Source organism: Stomoxys calcitrans, chromosome 4 (assembly GCF_963082655.1).
Source record: "Stomoxys calcitrans chromosome 4, idStoCalc2.1, whole genome shotgun sequence".
NCBI classification, from domain to species: domain Eukaryota; kingdom Metazoa; phylum Arthropoda; class Insecta; order Diptera; family Muscidae; genus Stomoxys; species Stomoxys calcitrans.
This window is the reverse complement of record NC_081555.1, coordinates 150,346,587-150,364,870: the sequence shown is the minus strand read 5'-3', so window position 1 is coordinate 150,364,870 and position 18,284 is coordinate 150,346,587. Positions and strand designations below refer to the sequence as shown.

Genomic DNA, 18,284 nt, shown 5'->3' with positions numbered 1-18,284 from the left:
GGTCCAAGACCTTAAATCGAGAGATCGGTCTATATGGCAGCTATATCCAAATATGGAGCGATGTGGGCCAAATTGAAAAGGAATGTCCATGGCTCTAACACAACTCACAGTCTCAAATTTCAGCAAAATGGGATAGTAAATGTGGCTTTTATGGGCCTAAGACCCTAAATCGGCGGATCGGTCTATATGGGGGCTATATCAAGATATAGACCGATATAGCCAATCTTCGAACTTAACCTGCTACTGGACAAAAAAAGAATCTGTGCAAAGTTTCAGCTCAATATCTCATTTTTTAAAGACTGTAGCGTGATTTCAACAGACAAACGGACGGACAGACGGACGGACGTGGCTAGACAATCTTAGGATTTTTACGCTGATCAAGAATATATATACTTTATAGGGTCGGAAATGGATATTTCGATGTGTTGCAAACGGAATGACAAAATGAATATACCCCAATCTTTCGGTGGTGGGTATAAAAAATAGAGGGTACGTGTATCCCTATTTGCGAAAAAAAATCTCCTTTATTGTGTGGGACAGTCTAATAAACATATGCCATTTATTAACAGGGATATTGAAGCGTTTCAATCAATCCAAAATTATTAAACAAATTTAAGCATCGCAAAACACAAGTTTTTATGGATCACCCTCTAAAATGGCTAATAATCACACTTAACTTGAGCTAGCCTGTACAACTAGCTGTACAATCCTTTTTTTTACCGTGTCATCCAATTGAAATTCTATATATTGGGTTGCCCAAAAAGTAATTGCGGATTTTCTAAAAGAAAGTAAATGCATTTTTAATAAAACTTAGAATGAACTTTAATCAAATATATTTTTTTACACTTTTTTTCTAAAGCAAGCTAAAAATAACAGCTGATAACTGACAGAAGAAAGAATGCAATTACCGAGTCACAAGCCGCAATTACTTTTTGGGCAACCCAATAACTATTTCACTCATATAAATAGCATTCTTTTTGTGGCTTCAACATGCTATCAGTCTTGTGGCTTACTATATTGGCTGCCTTTATTGTTAATGCATCAATGGGATAAATGATAATAATTGGTTTTTAATAGCTTAACCACAAATCTATTTCTTGAATCATTGCCATGATTCACTGTGAGAAGGGTTCATTCACTTCACAAAAGAACACAAAGAACTGTTTGTAAAGGTTATTTGGTTAAAATAATTTTGAATTAAGTTCGGCCGTGCCGAACTTTGGATACCCACCACCATGGATATACTTGTTATTCTATTTAATATAACCCTAATATCCGACTATCTACCGATCTGAATCATATTTGATTAGACTTCTTGAGCCTATAGAGGGCGCAACTCCCATCCGATTTGGCTGTAATTTTGCATGAAATGTTTTATTTTGACTCCTAACAATTGTGTCAAGTATAGTCTAAATCAGTCCATAACCTCATATAGCCGCCATATAAACCGATCTTCCGATTAGACCTTTTGAGCCGCTAGAGGGCGCAACTCCCATCCGATTTGGCTGTAATTTTGCATGAAGTGTTTTAATTTGACTTTAAACAACTGTGGCAAGTATGGTTTAACTCAATCCATATCCCGATATGGCCGCCATATAAACCAATTTCCAGATTAGACTTCTTGGGGGTTCTATAGGGTGAAATTTTTAACCAATATGGTTGAAATTTTGCATATGTCGTTTTGGTATGATTTCCAGCAACTGTGCCAAATATGGTTTAAATCGGTCCATAACCTGACATAGCTGCCATGTAAACCGAACTTGAATCTTGACTTCTTAAGCCACTAGAGGGCGCAATTTTTATCCAATTTGGCTGAAATTTTGCATGAGGTGTTTCGATGTGATTTTCAACAACTGTGCCAAGTATGGGTGAAATTGGAGAATAACCTGATATAGCTGTCATATAAACTAATCTGAGGTCTTGACTAGACAAATGCGATCCATGGTGGAGGGTATATAAGATTCGGCCCGGCCGAACTTAGCACGCTTTTGCTTGTTTTTTCAAATTACTAATACTTCCTTATTCTAAATAAAACATTAATTAAAATAAATGAATGAGCAAGAAAATATCAATTTTCCCACCTTCGACATGGTGTATGACACATATGGCAGAAACAATTTAAAACCGCATCGAGTGGACTCATCTTTGAGATTGGTTGGCAGCTGCTTTTGCGTTGTGGGTATTTTATATGTCTGTGGGGGATTAATTCGAAGCTGAGCTAAGCTAGGCCAAGCTAGCTAGTCAGCTAGAGATTGTTTTATATTAAAACTTATTTATTTTTATAAATAATAACAAATTGTGGTTCTTTTGTGGGTTTTATTATAGCACCTCTATGAAAAATGGGACTAGTATTAAATTTTTATAATTTTTTTTTTTTGTGTTTGCGTTTTTCCTTTGCCACTTGATTTAGTTGAATAAAATTCCACCAAGAAAAAAATCAACATGAATATGTAAACGCAACACTTGAAACAACTGGCAAACACATGACATACTATAAGTTATGACAAACAACAACGCTCACTGTGAAAACTTAGTTAAAGGCACGCGACCAAATTGGCTGTGGCTAACAATAACAAATCACACATTTGGCCAAAACTAAGCTACAGGCCAAAATTGTATGTAAACGATGTACGACGAAGCCAGGGGTTGACCGAAAAAAAAAAAACAGACGCACATACACAAAAGTAACGATAATGCGCGCTAAAGACAGTTTTGGAGCTAACACCACCAGTGCCACCACCACCATCAACCATCCCACCTAGCTTTTGCATAGGTTTTAGCTACGAACAGTTGGGAGTGGCTGGCTGGCTAGCTAGTGGCTACTATCTTTTTGATTTATGTCTTTTGTGTTTCAAATATCTTTTTTTGATTTTTGTTATCCAAGTGTAAAAACGAAAGTGTGAATTTGTTAAAATAAACTATATTTTATAAAACTTTTTTCGCGGAGTTTGTTGTTTTTGGTTGGCTTTAAAAATTTTTGAATAAATTTAATTTGGCACAAGCGAGGCAATTCGTTTGAAAATTGATTTTCCGTTATAACAATCACACACACACACACAGGGACACACGAAAGTTGTTACAAGTCGCACTTCTTTTACGCCAAGATTGCCAAGTGGTAATGGTGTGACAACATAGTCATGGGATAATCACAAATCTTGGCTATTAACTGTTGGTTGAGGGCTATTGACGGAGCCATTACTCAGCGGTGATACCCCCGAGACAGACACGAACTGTGGTAAGATAAGAAGGCAAACCAAAGAAACCCCCCACCCAACATATAGTAAGGCGCGTATGCATTTACAATAATTCAAGACTTTTGTATAGTTGCCACATTTATGCAATTTTTATTCAATATGAACCTTAAAGCGATTTATCCTTTAAATGGCTATGATTTTTGCCCTCACTATACACACACACACACACATACACACTAAAACCAATGGTGGCGCGACAATGCAGATATAAACACTACCACGACGACGGACAAAAGCGACAACGGCGAATGGGGACATCAACGATGTCAATGGCGAGACCACAATAAACACGGACAATATTTGTCCGCCCGATTGACGGACAACAACTGTCAGCCTGGCGAAAACTGAAATGTTGTCACCATTAAGCGCATGCGCATGCTCCTCTGTTCTGCTCCGATGTGCTGTGCTGTGTTGTGTTGTGTTCCACTCACAGTTAAAATTCTACACGCAAAGACGTCAGTCAGTCCGCCAGTCATCACAAACCAACCGGCCGCTGTCTATTGTTGTTGCACACTCATACGCGGCTCCATGTGTTTGATGGGCATTTTATTGGCATAGTGTCACCCGAAAAATAGCAAAAAAAAAAAACAAACAGAAAAACAAAAGTCGTAATAATAAGCAGAGTCTTATAGCTTTGCTCATTTTTTTTTCGCTGCTTCGATTTTATTCAAGCCGCACACTCTCCTTAAGTCATATTAAAATACTTAAAATTAATGATATATGATGAGTTTTGTTTTGTGGCTCGTGCTAATATGGTGCCATAGTGAAAAAAAAAAACAGTAGTGGGTTCTTATAAGAGAGTGGGTGGGTATGGTAAGGCGGGAAAAAAATTAAATTCAAAAATATTAAATTGGAAAAAAAAAATAAATTAAAACAAATAATTTCGCCTGGGACGAATTTTATATACCCTCCACCATGGATCGCATTTGTCAAGCTCTTTGAATGACTTTTTCAAATACATATAAGCTATAGCAAGTTATTGGCCGATATGGACCGTACTTGCCATGGCTGTAAAGAGTCATAGAAAAAGACCAATTCCAAAATTTCAAGCAAATCAAGCAATAATTGCGCTCTCCAGAGGCTCAAAAAGTTAAATTGGGAGATCGATTTATATGGCAGCTATATCAGGTTACATACCGATTTAGACCATACTAGGAACAGTTGTTGGAAGTTACACCAAAGCGATATGTGCAAAATTTTAACCATATTGGACAATAATTGCGCCCTCTAGAAGCCCAAGAAGTCAAATCGGGAGATCGGTTTATATGGCAGCTATATCAGGATATGGACTGATTTAGGCCATACTTGACACAGATGTTGGAAGTCAAAATAAAACACTTCGTGCAAAATTTCAGACAAATCGGATAAGAATTGCGCCCTCTAGAAGTTCAGGAAGTCAAGGTCCAAGATCGGTTTATATGGCAGCTATATAAGGTTATCAACCGATTTTGACAATACTTGGCACAGTCGTTGGAAGTCATAACAAAACACTTCATGCAAAATTCCAGTCAAAAATCTAGAAGCTCTAGAAGTCAAGACCCAAGAAAGTCAAAATAAAACACTTCATGCAGAATTTCGACCAAATCGGATAAGAATTGCGCCCTTTAGACGCTCAAGAAGTCAAGATCCAAGATAGGCTTATATGGCACCTATACCAGGTTATCAACCGATTTAGACCATACTTGACACAGTCGTTGAAAGTCAAAATAAAACACTTCGTGCAAAATTTCAGCCAAATCGGATAGGAAATGCACCCTCTAGAAGCTCAAGAAGTCAAGACCCAAGATCGGTTTATATGGCAGCTATATCAGGGTATCAACCGATTTAGACCAAACTTGGCACAGTTGCTGAAAGTCAAAATAAAATACTTCATTCAAAATTTCTGCCAAATCGGATAAGAGATGCGCCCTCTAGAAGCTCAGGAAGTCAAGACCCAAGATTGCTTTATATGACAGCTATATCAGGGTATCAACCGAGTTAGACCATACTTGACACAGTTGTTGAAAGCGAAATTCCCAAGTTCTTTTTCTGAATCGGTCTTGGTGCCAGGTAGTCTGAGGCCTTCCTCAGTCTACCTCTCACATCTATAATACTCAGAATGAAGATGTGGCCCTACCTACTTCAGCTTGTCATGCTCCTTTAGTCCAAGCGCAATCTTGGCGCCCCAGTTCCCAATATAGAACTCAATTAGCTGCAAATCTAGCATCGTTTCTAAACCCTTCTGCATGTCAGTCTTTCAACATACCCTAACTCACTGGTTTCAGTCTTCTCATCTACAGCCTTTCACCATACCAGCGTGCCATACGTCAAAACTGGCTTCGAAATGGCTGTATGCAGTTCCTAGTTCTTTCGCCTCCTTCAATAACAGCAGAGTTGACTTAAATAAAGGGTGATTTTTTTGAGGTTAGGATTTTCATGCATTAGTATTAGACAGATCACGTGGGATTTCAGACATGGTGTCAAAGAGAAAGATGCTCAGTATGCTTTGACATTTCATCATGAATAGACTTACTAACGAGCAACGCTTGCAAATCATTGAATTTTATTACCTAAATCAGTGTTCGGTTCGAAATGTGTTCATTCACCGTAACGTTGCGTCCAACAGCATCTTTGAAAAAATACGGTCCAATGATTCCACCAGCGTACAAACCACACCAAACAGTGCATTTTTCGGGATGCATGGGCAGTTCTTGAACGGCTTCTGGTTGCTCTTCACTCCAAATGCGGTAATTTTGCTTATTTACGTAGCCATTCAACCAGAAATGAGCCTCATCGCTGAACGGTGAATGAACACATTTCGAACCGAACACTGATTTTGGTAATAAAATTCAATGATTTGCAAGCGTTGCTCGTTAGTAAGTCTATTCATGATGAAATGTCAAAGCATACTGAGCATCTTTCTCTTTGACACCATGTCTGAAATCCCACGTGATCTGTCAAATACTAATGCATGAAAATCCTAACCTCAAAAAAATCACCCTTTACAAATAAGTACAAAAGTTTTTTTATCAATTTTTTTTTATTCCTGTGAAAGTACGTTCGGATACCATTATGTATGGAGCTCGATTTCTTTTGTATGGCAAGTACGGGCACGTTTTCAAGCATAAATTGGTCGATACTAATGCAATGTCTCGTTCGATATTCGTACAAAGTTCATCAAACTTCGCTGGCTTGTTGGCATAGACCATAGACTTAAAGAGCCTAACGTCGTCAAATCACATGACAAATACGGTCAATCGACTGGACCATTTCGTGAGATAACATGATCTCCAAATTTGGTTTCCAATAAATTGATTGTGGCTTGTGCCACCGTTCTGTTGGAACCACATGTCCTCCAAGTCCATATCATATTCTGCTATCACTGAACGGTAGCGATTCCCATTCACAGTAACGTGCTGGTCTTGATCATCAAGGAAGAAGTACGTTCCAATGACGTTATCGGCCCATAAACCACATCAAGCCGTAATTTTTTCGGCACACACATGACATTCACTGTGTGGCTTGTGGCACCGTTCTGTTGATACAAAATGTCCTCCAAGTCCACATCATATTCTGCTATCACTGAACGGTAGCGATTCCCATTTGCAGTAAGACCGGCGTCTTGATCATCACGGAAGAAGTACATCCCAATGACGTTATTGGCCCAGAAACCACACCAAGCCATAATTTTTTCGGCATTCACATGACATTCACTGTGTGGCTTGTTGCACCGTTCTGTTGGAACCACATGTCCTCCAAGTCCAAATCATATTCTGTTATCATTGAACGGTAGCGATTCCCATTCGCAGTTACGTGCCGGTCTTGATCATCACGGAAGAAGTACGTCCCAATGACGTTATTGGCCCATAAACCACACCAAGCCATAATATTTTCGGCATTCACATGACATTCACTGTGTGGCTTGTGGCACCGTTCTGTTGGAACCACATGTCCTCCTAATCCATATCATATTCACATGACATTCACTGTGTGGCTTGAGGCACCGCTCTGTTGGAACCACATATCTTTTAAGTCCATATCATATTCCATTATCATTGAACGGTAGCGATTCCCATTCGCAGTAAGACCGGCGTCTTGATCATCACGGAAGAAGTACGTCCCAATGACGTCACCGGCCCATAAACCACACCAAACCGTAATTTTTTCACGATACAATGATGACTCTGGAGTACGTGTGGATTGTTATCTGACTAATAACACATATTTTGCTTATTGACTGAGCCATTCAGCCAGAAATGAGCCTCATGGCTGAAGACGATTTTTCGATGAAAAGGATGAGGTCACTGACTCCGAATTTCGGTATTAAATTTTAATAATTTCGACTTGTTGTTGGCTCGTATATCTTTTCATCATGAGGAGAAATGTCAAAAGAGCGGCAAAAAAATATGGCGTCGCTAACCTTACTGAAGAGAAAGGTCAAAAGAGCCGCAAAAAAAATATGGCGTCGCACAGTGGGATGGGAAAAAAATAAGTTGAAATAACTCTGCCATTTCAAAACAGATAGAGATATTTTCATGACATGGTTATAGCGGAGGTGTTATGCAGTTTTTATGCAGCACATCAGGGCCCTAGAAGTCCCAGTCGTCCATTGGCGGGCCTTCAAAGTTGGTCCGAGGTGACCAACCCTACAAAATTTTGTTCGGGCTGTCAAAAGTGTACTTATGGCCCGATTTTCAAATTTAGCTTGAAAGTGTTAAAAAAAAACCCTAACAAAAACAGGCCTAAATGTGGGGGATATCTATTATAGTGTCCAAGAATTATGACAAACAATTTTTTTTCTTAAATTTTCGCAGAGGCTCGTCTTTAATTTTGGTGCTTGTGAAAGCTTTTCTGAACCGATTTCGAATTTCTTTTCTGATATGGAAAGCTAATAAAATTTACTATTTTTTGTGGCGATATATGCTAATGTCCGATTTTTCAGTCAAAAGTATGCGTGTTACAAAACAAAAAATGTGGAATAAATAAATATAGTCCGATTCGGACCATAAATGAATGCTGAACATGGTAGAAGTCGTTGTGTAATATTTCAGTTCATTCGGATAAGAACTGCGCCATGCAGGGTCTCAAGAAGCAAAATCGGGAGATGGGCTAATATGGGAGCTGTATCAAGCCATTAATCGATTCAGACTATATTAGACAAGTATGTTGAAGGTCGTTGTAAAAAATTTCTGCCAAATCGGATGAGAATTGCGCCCTCTAGAGGCTCAAGAAGTCAGATCCAAGATCGGTTTATATGGCAGCTATATCAGGTTATGTACAGATTTGCGCCATATTTAGCACAGTTATTGGAAGTCATAACAAAACACCCCGTGCAAATTTTCAGCCAAATCGGATAAGAAATGCGCCCTCTAGAGGCTCTAGAAGTCCAGATCCAAGATCGGTTTATATGACAGCTATACCAGATTATGAGCCGATTTGAATCATACTTAGCACAGTTGTTGAAAGTGACATCAAAACACTACGTGCAAAATTTCAGTCAAATCGGACGAGAATTGCGCCCTCTAGAGATTCAAAATCAAGATCCCAGATCGGTTTATATGGCAGCTATATAAAAACATGAACCGATTTAACCATACTTAAAGCAGTTGTGATACCAAAACACCACGTGCAAAATTTCAGTCAAATCAGACGAGAATTGCGCCCTCTATAGGCTCAAGAAGTCAAGACCCCAGATCGGTTTATATGGCAGCTATATCAAAACATGGACCGATTTGACCCATTTACAATCCCAACCGACCTACACTAATAAAAAGTATTTGTACAAAATTTCAAGCCGCTAGCTTTACTCTTTCGAAAGTTAGTGTGCTTTCGACAGACAGACGGACGGACATGGCTAGATCGACTTAAAATGAAATGACGGTTAAGAATTGATATACTTCATTGGGTCTCAGACGCATATTTTGAGATGTTACAAACAGTATACAGTATACCCCCATCCTATGGTGGAGGGTATAAAAACTGGGAAAACCCTTGGAGTTCTCATAACACAAAGCTTAGACTGCCAACTTTAGAATATATATTCATATCCCCAAGTAATAAATAATTGTATGCATAAAATTTGTTGCGCCATCTAAGGATTTAGGTCTCTACGGACATTTTACTAAAAAATTTTAATTTTGCAAACATCTTTCCCCAGTGTAGGGATTTTGGGTGTTTTCATCATGAAATGTGGCCAAAATTTCTACTCATTTTTTTAAAAAGATATTCATCTACAAATTTGTGAAAAATTGGAATGATATCTTCAGTAGTTTTGGTTTTATGATATTTTCAATTTGAATTTTATTATTTTCTCAAAAGTGTATTATTTGGCCTCATTTGGGTTTCAGCTATAACCATCTAAAAATTTCATGAAGATATCTCTATCCGTTCCAAAATGGCAGACTTATTTCCACTTATTTTTTTTTTTTTCATCCCACTGTGCGTCCCTATCGGTCCATTTTTTTATAGCGTCCCAGAAAAAAAACCCCTGCATCTTTAAGTGAAGAGCACCAGCTTCACTTACCTTCGGTTAGTCTTTAATGAATTTCTCCTATCTCCATTATTTTCCTGTAAGCGATTTCATTTAGTGTCTCACATTAGTAGACTACCCCCCACAATGATAACATTAAAATATTTTCGCTCAGAGCAGTATAGCTCAAGAGTCGGGTGGGTGGTGGTTAGAAATATATGTAAATATGATGCATTTGCGATCGCAGTGGCGTTTTGGCGTATGTATGTGTGTGTGTGTGCATGTGTTTGTTATATCCATAATAATCGTTTATCGAATTATGTTATGTGTCACATATTATGGACGTATGGACGCGATCGTTACGATGTGATGTGATGCTACGTGACGACGTACGAACGACGTACATTTATCCATATCAGTCAGCCAGTCTGTCACCATAGATAGAAGAGAAGTTGATTAAAAATACCAACAAACCAACCATACCGGCAAACCAGAGAAAGAGCAAAAAAAAAACACAAAACATTTTTTAAGCTCGTCTTGTCTTAATGATATTCAGCTCACATTTGCAGAAGGCAACACAATTGAAAGAAACTATAGAAAAAATGAAAAATACAAACAAATATGATTTAATTAGCATTTGAATTCTTTGGCGAAATCCAATGAAATATTGAAGCGCGTTTACTTATTAAACACAGTTTTTTTATTTTTCATTATTGTTATTGTTTTTGTTCATTGCCCATACATTAGTACCTTGCACAGCTCTCTTCTCACTCAATGGCTTGCCGCCCTCTCTTTTAGGCTCTCTTTGAATTGTTCGCCTTCTTTGCTTGCCCTCTGAGCATGAAGAGGGGAACACAGCGCTATCAAAAGAAGAGTGTCATGTTTATTGTTGTTGTTGTTGTATTGTCTGATCCATAAAAGGTTGTCATTCGTCAAAGACAGAAATTATGACAATACGCGGAAATATTTATAAATACATTAAAAAAAAAACGCTATTTTTATATGAGCAAACGATGAGCATGAGGTCGATCGGCAATTCAGTGGCAGCCAAAACAACAAGAGTAATAAAAAATGGCGTTATTTAAAAATTTCATATTTCTCTGTCACTTTTGTCAACAAAAAGATTATAACAACAATGTGTATGCAATTTGAACTTTAAAATTTCAGTAATGTCCACACACATTTCCAATATGTTTTGCATTATTTCAAAGTGACGAACATTCGAAGTGCTCCCTTCGGATCACTATAGGATATGTTTTCGGGTAGAGCACAAGAGGGGAAGGAGGGTACCATACAGAAATCCGAGGAGGGCCCCCAAGGGGGCCTCTGGAGGACGCAAGGGAACTGGAGATCGTAGTCGATCTTGAGAGCAGAAGACCAAGAGCCAAGAGAAAGAACACGAGTATCGTGACGCCCTTGGCAAGTTCAAGAAGGAGACGAGAAAAGTGAAGAGGAATTCTTAGACGAGATTTTGTGGGGGATTTATCCTCGAGGCGGGAAGAATAAACCACAGTACGGCGATGGCTTATTAGTCTGTCATCATTTTTTCGGAAAACACTGGAAAGACTGATTGACCTGAAGGAGAGAGGGGGACTGACGCCAGAGAACTTCAGTGGGGCACAACATGCATACCCCAAAAGCAGGTCGGTGGAGACGGCCCTTCACGAGATGGTACAGGTACATACGCCTCATCAGCGTTTATGGTCTTAAATAGTTCAGCTAGCAATCCATCGCCTCCTGCTGCCTTGTGGTTCTTCAGGCGGGTAACTGCACTCAACAAAATTTGTTATCAAAACAGCAAACATGTTTGCTAAAAAAGGAGTTTTTGTCAGTAGAGCAGTAACAAAAAATGCGAGCGAGTTCATCTACATTTCGATATGTGTACCAATGGATGGATCAGGTAGATTCTTTACAGTAATATACTACAAATTAAAATCATCTCTTCCAAAAAATGCCAAATGAGTAACAAACAAACATAAAAATAAAAATCTGCTGATAAAAAAAGAAAAACATTTTTTATCAGCAGATTTTTGCACTTAAAACAGCAGATTTTGTTTGCTGATTTAGTTGACCGAAATGTTTGCTAATACAGCAGCCTTATGTTTGCTGAAACAGCAGTAATGTCTGTTTGCTAATACAGCAGCCTTATGTTTGCTGAAACAGCTGAATGTCTGCACTTTCCCATTTTCAGCTGACAAAGACTGCTGTTTAAGCAAACACTTTTGCTGTTTTGAATAACAAATTTGGTTGAGCTTAGCAACTGGGAAAATGTTTCTATCTAAATCCTAAGCACATTATTTGTATACGTTACCAGATTATTTGTATACGCTACCAGATTATCTGCAGCGGCATATTCCTATACCAAAGGATTTTGTGTTTAATTCTTTAATTTTGTCATTCTTCATATACTCACTCTCACTCTTTATATAAACACTCTCACGAGTTTTCATGTATCTTTTCTTGTTGTGGAATAGATGTTGCTATTCCCTCCTATTTTTCGATGCCTATCTTTTTGTCATTACTACGGCAGGGTTGCTATGCACATCGGATTTTTGGCTTCGATAGAATTTTAATTTTTTTTTTATATTTTTAGCAAATTCACCAACATTTTAGACATTTACTTCCCTGTGTTATCCAATCACAAATAAACCATTGCGGCTTTAACGAAAGTTTTTTTTTCTGTTAAAACCTTGGATTTTAAAAATTATAACTAACTACCCTATCATACCATAAAGCTTAACGAAATTTTTATGGTACTTTCAAATAAAATTCATGGCTTAGAAAAACTTTATTACATCATTAAATGTCCATAATCATAAAAAAAGCCTATTTGCAGGTCACAAGTAATGTGGCGTTGGTAACACTATTACTATCTACCACATCATGGATCATAAAAAAATTGAAATGCATTTAGGAAAAAAAATAATAATAATAAATAAAACCATGTTGTGGGAAAAATATTTTGACCACATACCACATAACAAAAACAAATTCAAATAATTTCCTCATCCCAAAGTGTATTTAATTTATAAATGGTTGCTTTAATTTATCAAAAAAGCAAGCCGAAAAAATAAGCAAAAAGTGTTAAAGTAGAAAAAACCAAACCAATCTCACGGGCAAACAAATCTATGGGGGGGGTGGTTTCTCATTACTCTTTCATACTCGTTGTGCATGTGCAAGTACATATTTGTATAATGCGTAATGCCCTTAGTGCTCAGGTGTTGGTTTTTTTTTTGTTGCCTTTTAGTGGGACAGATGTACAAACTGTTGTTGTTAAGGTAGTCAAGAAAAGCTGCCACACACAGAGGGCAGACATTCCATAGACCACAATAGGTAAATGTGACGACTTAAAAGGGAAAATGGATTTTTAAAACAAAGCAACAACAACAAAAAAAAAGAAAACAAAATGGGAAAACTATTTTAACAAACATTAAAGTGTTACATAAATTACCATAAACAACCATAAATGGCCAGCCACAACACAGCAGACAGTGTCCCTACAATGAATGGCTATAACGATGTTGTTGTTGCTTTGCATTGAAATGCATTTAAGGAGGTGTAAGTGTGTGTGTGTATGGTGGGAGGGTAAGTACACATTAATTATGAGCATTAAGCTCAATAAATGAAAGTGAGCAAGAATGAAAGACAAAGCGGAGAGTTAGTGAGTGATAATTATTTCAGAGAGATAAAAAACATAGTAAAACACTTGTTGACTTTGTGGTGTAGCCGTTAGGCCACAAACATATAACCTTTGTTAAACAGCTAGGGAAGAGCAAACAACGCACAGTGGGAGAAATTCGAAAAAAGGACTATAAGCCGTATACGAACGATTAGAGATATCTCTTAAAAATTTGGAATGGTTAGAGGACCATACAACAGGTTCAGAGAACATTCTGTCTTGGCGTAGGCGGAGCGATGAGGACCACGCCCACTAGGGCACTGGAGACTATTCTAGATATCCTAAACATCGACATACAGATTAAGTGTGAGGCAGCCACTGCGGCTATGAGCCTTAAGAATGAATTGAGAATGGGAGCAGCTCATACCATCGCGGTAAACTCGAGGCGACGATAGGAAATCTGGAAGAAAGGGAAGATGTTTCTGATCGGATACCTGAGATGAACCTTGAGGTCGAGTGCGAGGCACTGCTGTCAACGGCACAGTCTTGGATTTACGGAAGTATTGCCATCTGGAAGAACATGTTACACGAATGGATCAAATCTAGAGGACAGAGTGGGCCTGGGGGTCTACATTGAGAACCCAGGGACTAAATCTGTTTTAGACTGCCTGACCTTAGTACGGCCTTGCAGGCGGAGATGTCGTCGATAACGGAATGCGTGGTTTGGTGTGGGAATTTTTGAGCACTATCCAGTAAAAACATTTTGGAAATCGGACCACAAACGAAGATTTGACAGCCTCAACAAAATTTCGAAATACCGAGGTGACCAACTTTAAGGGCCTACCAAAGGGCGCCCGGACAACCTCGAGCCTTGAAATTACACTCACGATCTCGACAGTTACTTAGCTCTAACCCATCCAAACTTTATAGAAATATCTTCATCCGTTCTTACGCGGCATATTTTTAGCAGTTTTTTTTTAATTTTTCCCACTGTGCAACCTATAAGAGTTTGAGTAGTTGAAGATCATAAAAATCATAAAAAAGGTCAGGTATTCAAAAGGTATTAATACTCACGACTTTAACACTTTCGAATTCATATCACTTACCTAAAATGAAAAAAAAAACAAAAATTTTATTAAGTAGTGCTTCAAAGTAATTAAATAATTTTTTTTTTTTTGGAAAAAAGTTCCAAGACCACTTTTTATAGAAACATTTTGGAGGAAAATTTTTATAGAAAAATTTTGGAGACCAAATTTGTTATAGAAAAAATTTGGAGACTAAATTTTTTATAGAAAAATTTGGAGACCAAATTTTTTTTTGGAAAAATTTTGGAGACCAAATTTGTTATAGAAAAAATTTGGAGACTAAATTTTTTATAGAAAAATTTGTAGACCAAATTTTTTTTGGAAAAATTTTGGAGACCAAATTTTTTATAGAAAAATTTTGGAGACCAAATTTTTTATAGAAAAACTTTGGAGACCAAATTTTTTATAGAAAAATTTTGGAGACCAAATTTTTATAGAAAAATTTTGGAGACCAAATTTTTTATAGGAAAATTTTGGAGACCAAATTTTTTATAGAAAAATTTTGTAAATTTGGAGACCAAATTTTTTATAGAAAAATTTTGGAGACCAAATTTGTTATAGAAACATTTGGAGGAAAAATTTTTATAGAAAAATTTTGGAGACCAAATTTTTTTTAGAAAAATTTTGGAGACAAAATTTTTTATAGAAAAATTTTGGAGACCAAATTTTTTTAGAAAAATTTTGGAGAATAATTTTTTTATAGAAAAAATTTGGAAAAATTTCTAGACCAAATTTTTCATAGAAAATTTTCCAGACCAAATCTTTTATAGAAAAAATTTAGAAAAAATTCCAGACCACATATTTTATAGGATAGACATTTAGGCCAAATTTTTATAGAAAAAAATTCGGCAACAAACTTTTTGCGGGAAAGTTTTCGGCGACAAATTTTTTATAAAAACATTTTATGGACCAAACTTTTTATAGAGAAAAATTGGAGACCAATTCTTTTGTAGAAAAATTTGATCTTCAAATTTTGTTTTCGAAATTTTTTCCCATTAGAGAGTTAGTCTCTAAAATTTTTCTACAAAAATTTAGTCTCCAATCCTCGAAAGTTTTTTCCTAAACAATTTGGTGTCCTAAAATTGTCTATAATGAAATTGGTCTTAAAAATTTTTCCATGGGAAAAAGTTTGGAGAATTTAAATACCAACTTTTTTTATTGAAAATTTTTGCAAAGATCAACATCTTTTTTTTTGAAAAATTGTTGAGACCATACTTTTACGGAAAAATTTCGAGAATTTGGAGATAATATTGTTTACAAAAAAATTTTGGAGTTAAAATTGATTATAAAAAAATTTTGGAGACCAAATTTTTTGTAAAAAACATTTTGGAGACTAAATTTTTTGCATACAAAAATTTTGGAGACCAAATATTTAGTAAAAAAATTTTGGAAACGAAATTTTTTTGTAAAAAAAATTTGGAGACCCAAATTTCTAAGAAAAACTTAAAAACCAATTTTTTATAGAAAAATTTTGAAACCAAGTTTTTATAAAAAAGTTTGCAAACCAAATTTTGGAGACCAAATTTTTTTAAAAAAAAAATTTGGAAACCAAATTTTTTTGTAAAAAAAATTTTGAAAACCCAAATTTCTAAGAAAAACTTAAAAACCTAATCTTTTTTTTAATTTTGAAACCAAATCTTTTTTTTTAATTTTGAAACTAAATCTGTTTAGAAATATTTTGGAGACCAAATCTTTGGAAGAATTTTTTAAAGATTTTTGGAATCAAATATTTTTTTTCAATCGAAAATTCTATATAGAAAAATTTTTTATAGAAAAGTTTTTGGTAAAAAATTATTTATACGAAAATTTTGAAGACCGAATTTTTTATAGAAAAACTTTGGAAATCAAATTTTTTATAGAAAAATTTTGGAAACCAAATTTGTTATAGAAAAATTTTGGAAACTAAGTTTTAATAATAAAAGTTTGCAAACCACATTTAAAAAAAAAAATTGGAGACCAATTTTTTTATAAAAAAAATTTGGGGACTAATTTTCTTTACAATAAAAAAATTTTCCATTTTTATTTTTCAATGTTTTTATAAAAAAAAACTGGAGACCACTTATTTTTTAAAAAAATTTGGAGACCACATTTTTTTATAAAAAAATTTGGAGACTAATTTTTTTTCAAGCAATTTAAAATACCAAATTTTTTTTGCAAAAAATTTTTGGAGACAAATTTTTTTAAAATTTATATTTTTTATAGAAAAATTTTGGAAACCAAATTTTTTATAGAAAAAATTTGGAAACCAAGTTTGTATTGAAAAAATGTGGAGACCAATGTTTTTATAAGTTTTTATTGGAAAAATGTGGAAACCAAATTTTTTATGTTTTTATTAAAAAAATGTGGAGACCAATTTTTTTATAAAAAAAAATTGGAGACTAATTTTTTTTGAAACCAAATGTTTTATATTATTGGTCTCCACATTTATTAAAAAAATGTGGAGACCAATTTTTTTATAAAAAAAATTTGGAGACTATTTTTTTTTGATAAAAAAAATTGCCTATAAATTTTTTATAAAAAAAAATTTGGTGACTAATTTTGTATCGAAATGTGAAGACCAATTTTTTTATAAGTTTTTATTGAAAAAATGTGGAAACCAAATTTTTTATAAGTTTTTATTAAAAAAATCTGGAGACCAATTTTTTTATAAAAATAATTTGGAGACTATTTTTTTTTTTGATAAAAAAAATTGCCTATAAATTTTTTTATAAAAAAAATTTGGAGACTAATTTTTTTATAAAAAAAAATTTGGAGACTAATTTTTTTATAAAAAAAAATTTGGAGACTAATTTTTCTATAAAAAAATTTGGAACCGAATTTTTTGCAAAAATTTTTTGGAGACAAAATTTTTTATAGATTTTTTGGAGACAAAATTTTTTATAGATTTTTCATTAAAAAAAATTTGCAGACAAATTTTTTTATAAAAAAAATTCTCCAATTTTTTTTTTTGGAGAATTTTGAATACCAAATTTTTTGGCAAAACATTTTTGGAGACAAAATTTTTTATAGATTTTTTATTAAAAAAAATTTGAGACAAATTTTGGAGACCAATTTTTTTAGAAAATTTATGGAGATCAATTTTTTTATAAAAAAATCTTGGATTTTGGAGAGAGAGAAATTGTTTTTATAAAAATTTGCAGACTACATTTTTATAGAAAAATTTTGGAGACCTTATTTTGTACCCAAAAAAATTTCAACACCTTATTTTGTTAAGGAAAATAATGTCTAAAGCAAATTTAGTACAGAAAAATTTCGGCACTGAGAAAATATGTATAGACCCTAATAAACAATTTTTTCTTATTTTATCATACAACAACTCTCCTGTACCCTTCCTTTAAAAATATGGGTAAATGGGTTGTTGGCTTGATTAGCGTTGAAAGTACACTACACAATGATACACAATCCCCCAAACATCAACAACAACCTCTTTAGCAAGTGAAAAAGTTCACTTGAGTTGATGATAATACACAATTGGCCGATGGATTGGAAAATAGAAGCAACCCAGTAAGCCCAAGCAAACAATTCCGAAATTTCTTTGTGTGTTCATTTTAATTAAATGCAATTCATGGCAAACACAACACAATGGGGCTGTCATAATTAGAGGCGAATTGAAAACAAAAGGTAAATGGGAATCTATTCAATAGACTACCCATACACCCATTTCCACCGAGAAAAACAAGAAAAGATAATTCGGTCTGAATTCGAGTTGAACAGGAAGGTAAAGGATGGACAGACCGTTCGTTGTTTTCAAATGAAACTTGTCAGTAATGCGGCAAATAATCGCCAAATGCTACGAAAATGAATGTTTAAGCAAATGACTCAAACAATTTGAATGTCGATAGATGGACAAAGGCGAATGAGGAGATGGATTACCCCCT

General features: G+C 35.0%; 1 protein-coding gene across 3 annotated transcripts in view; it reads right to left on the bottom strand.

Moving 5' to 3' along the window:
- Positions 1-18,284, bottom strand: part of LOC106083860 (serine-rich adhesin for platelets) — a 299,438-nt gene that overhangs the window by 36,765 nt on the left and 244,389 nt on the right. The window contains exon 1 of one of the 3 annotated variants that reach the window (XM_059366837.1): positions 2,082-2,306. The exons of the other annotated variants lie outside the window; for them this stretch is intronic. Coding sequence (XP_059222820.1) covers positions 2,082-2,143 — 62 coding nt within the window. The 5' untranslated portion in view covers positions 2,144-2,306. Of the gene's footprint in view, positions 1-2,081; positions 2,307-18,284 lie in introns of those variants that run through there. 3 annotated transcript variants of the gene reach the window in all.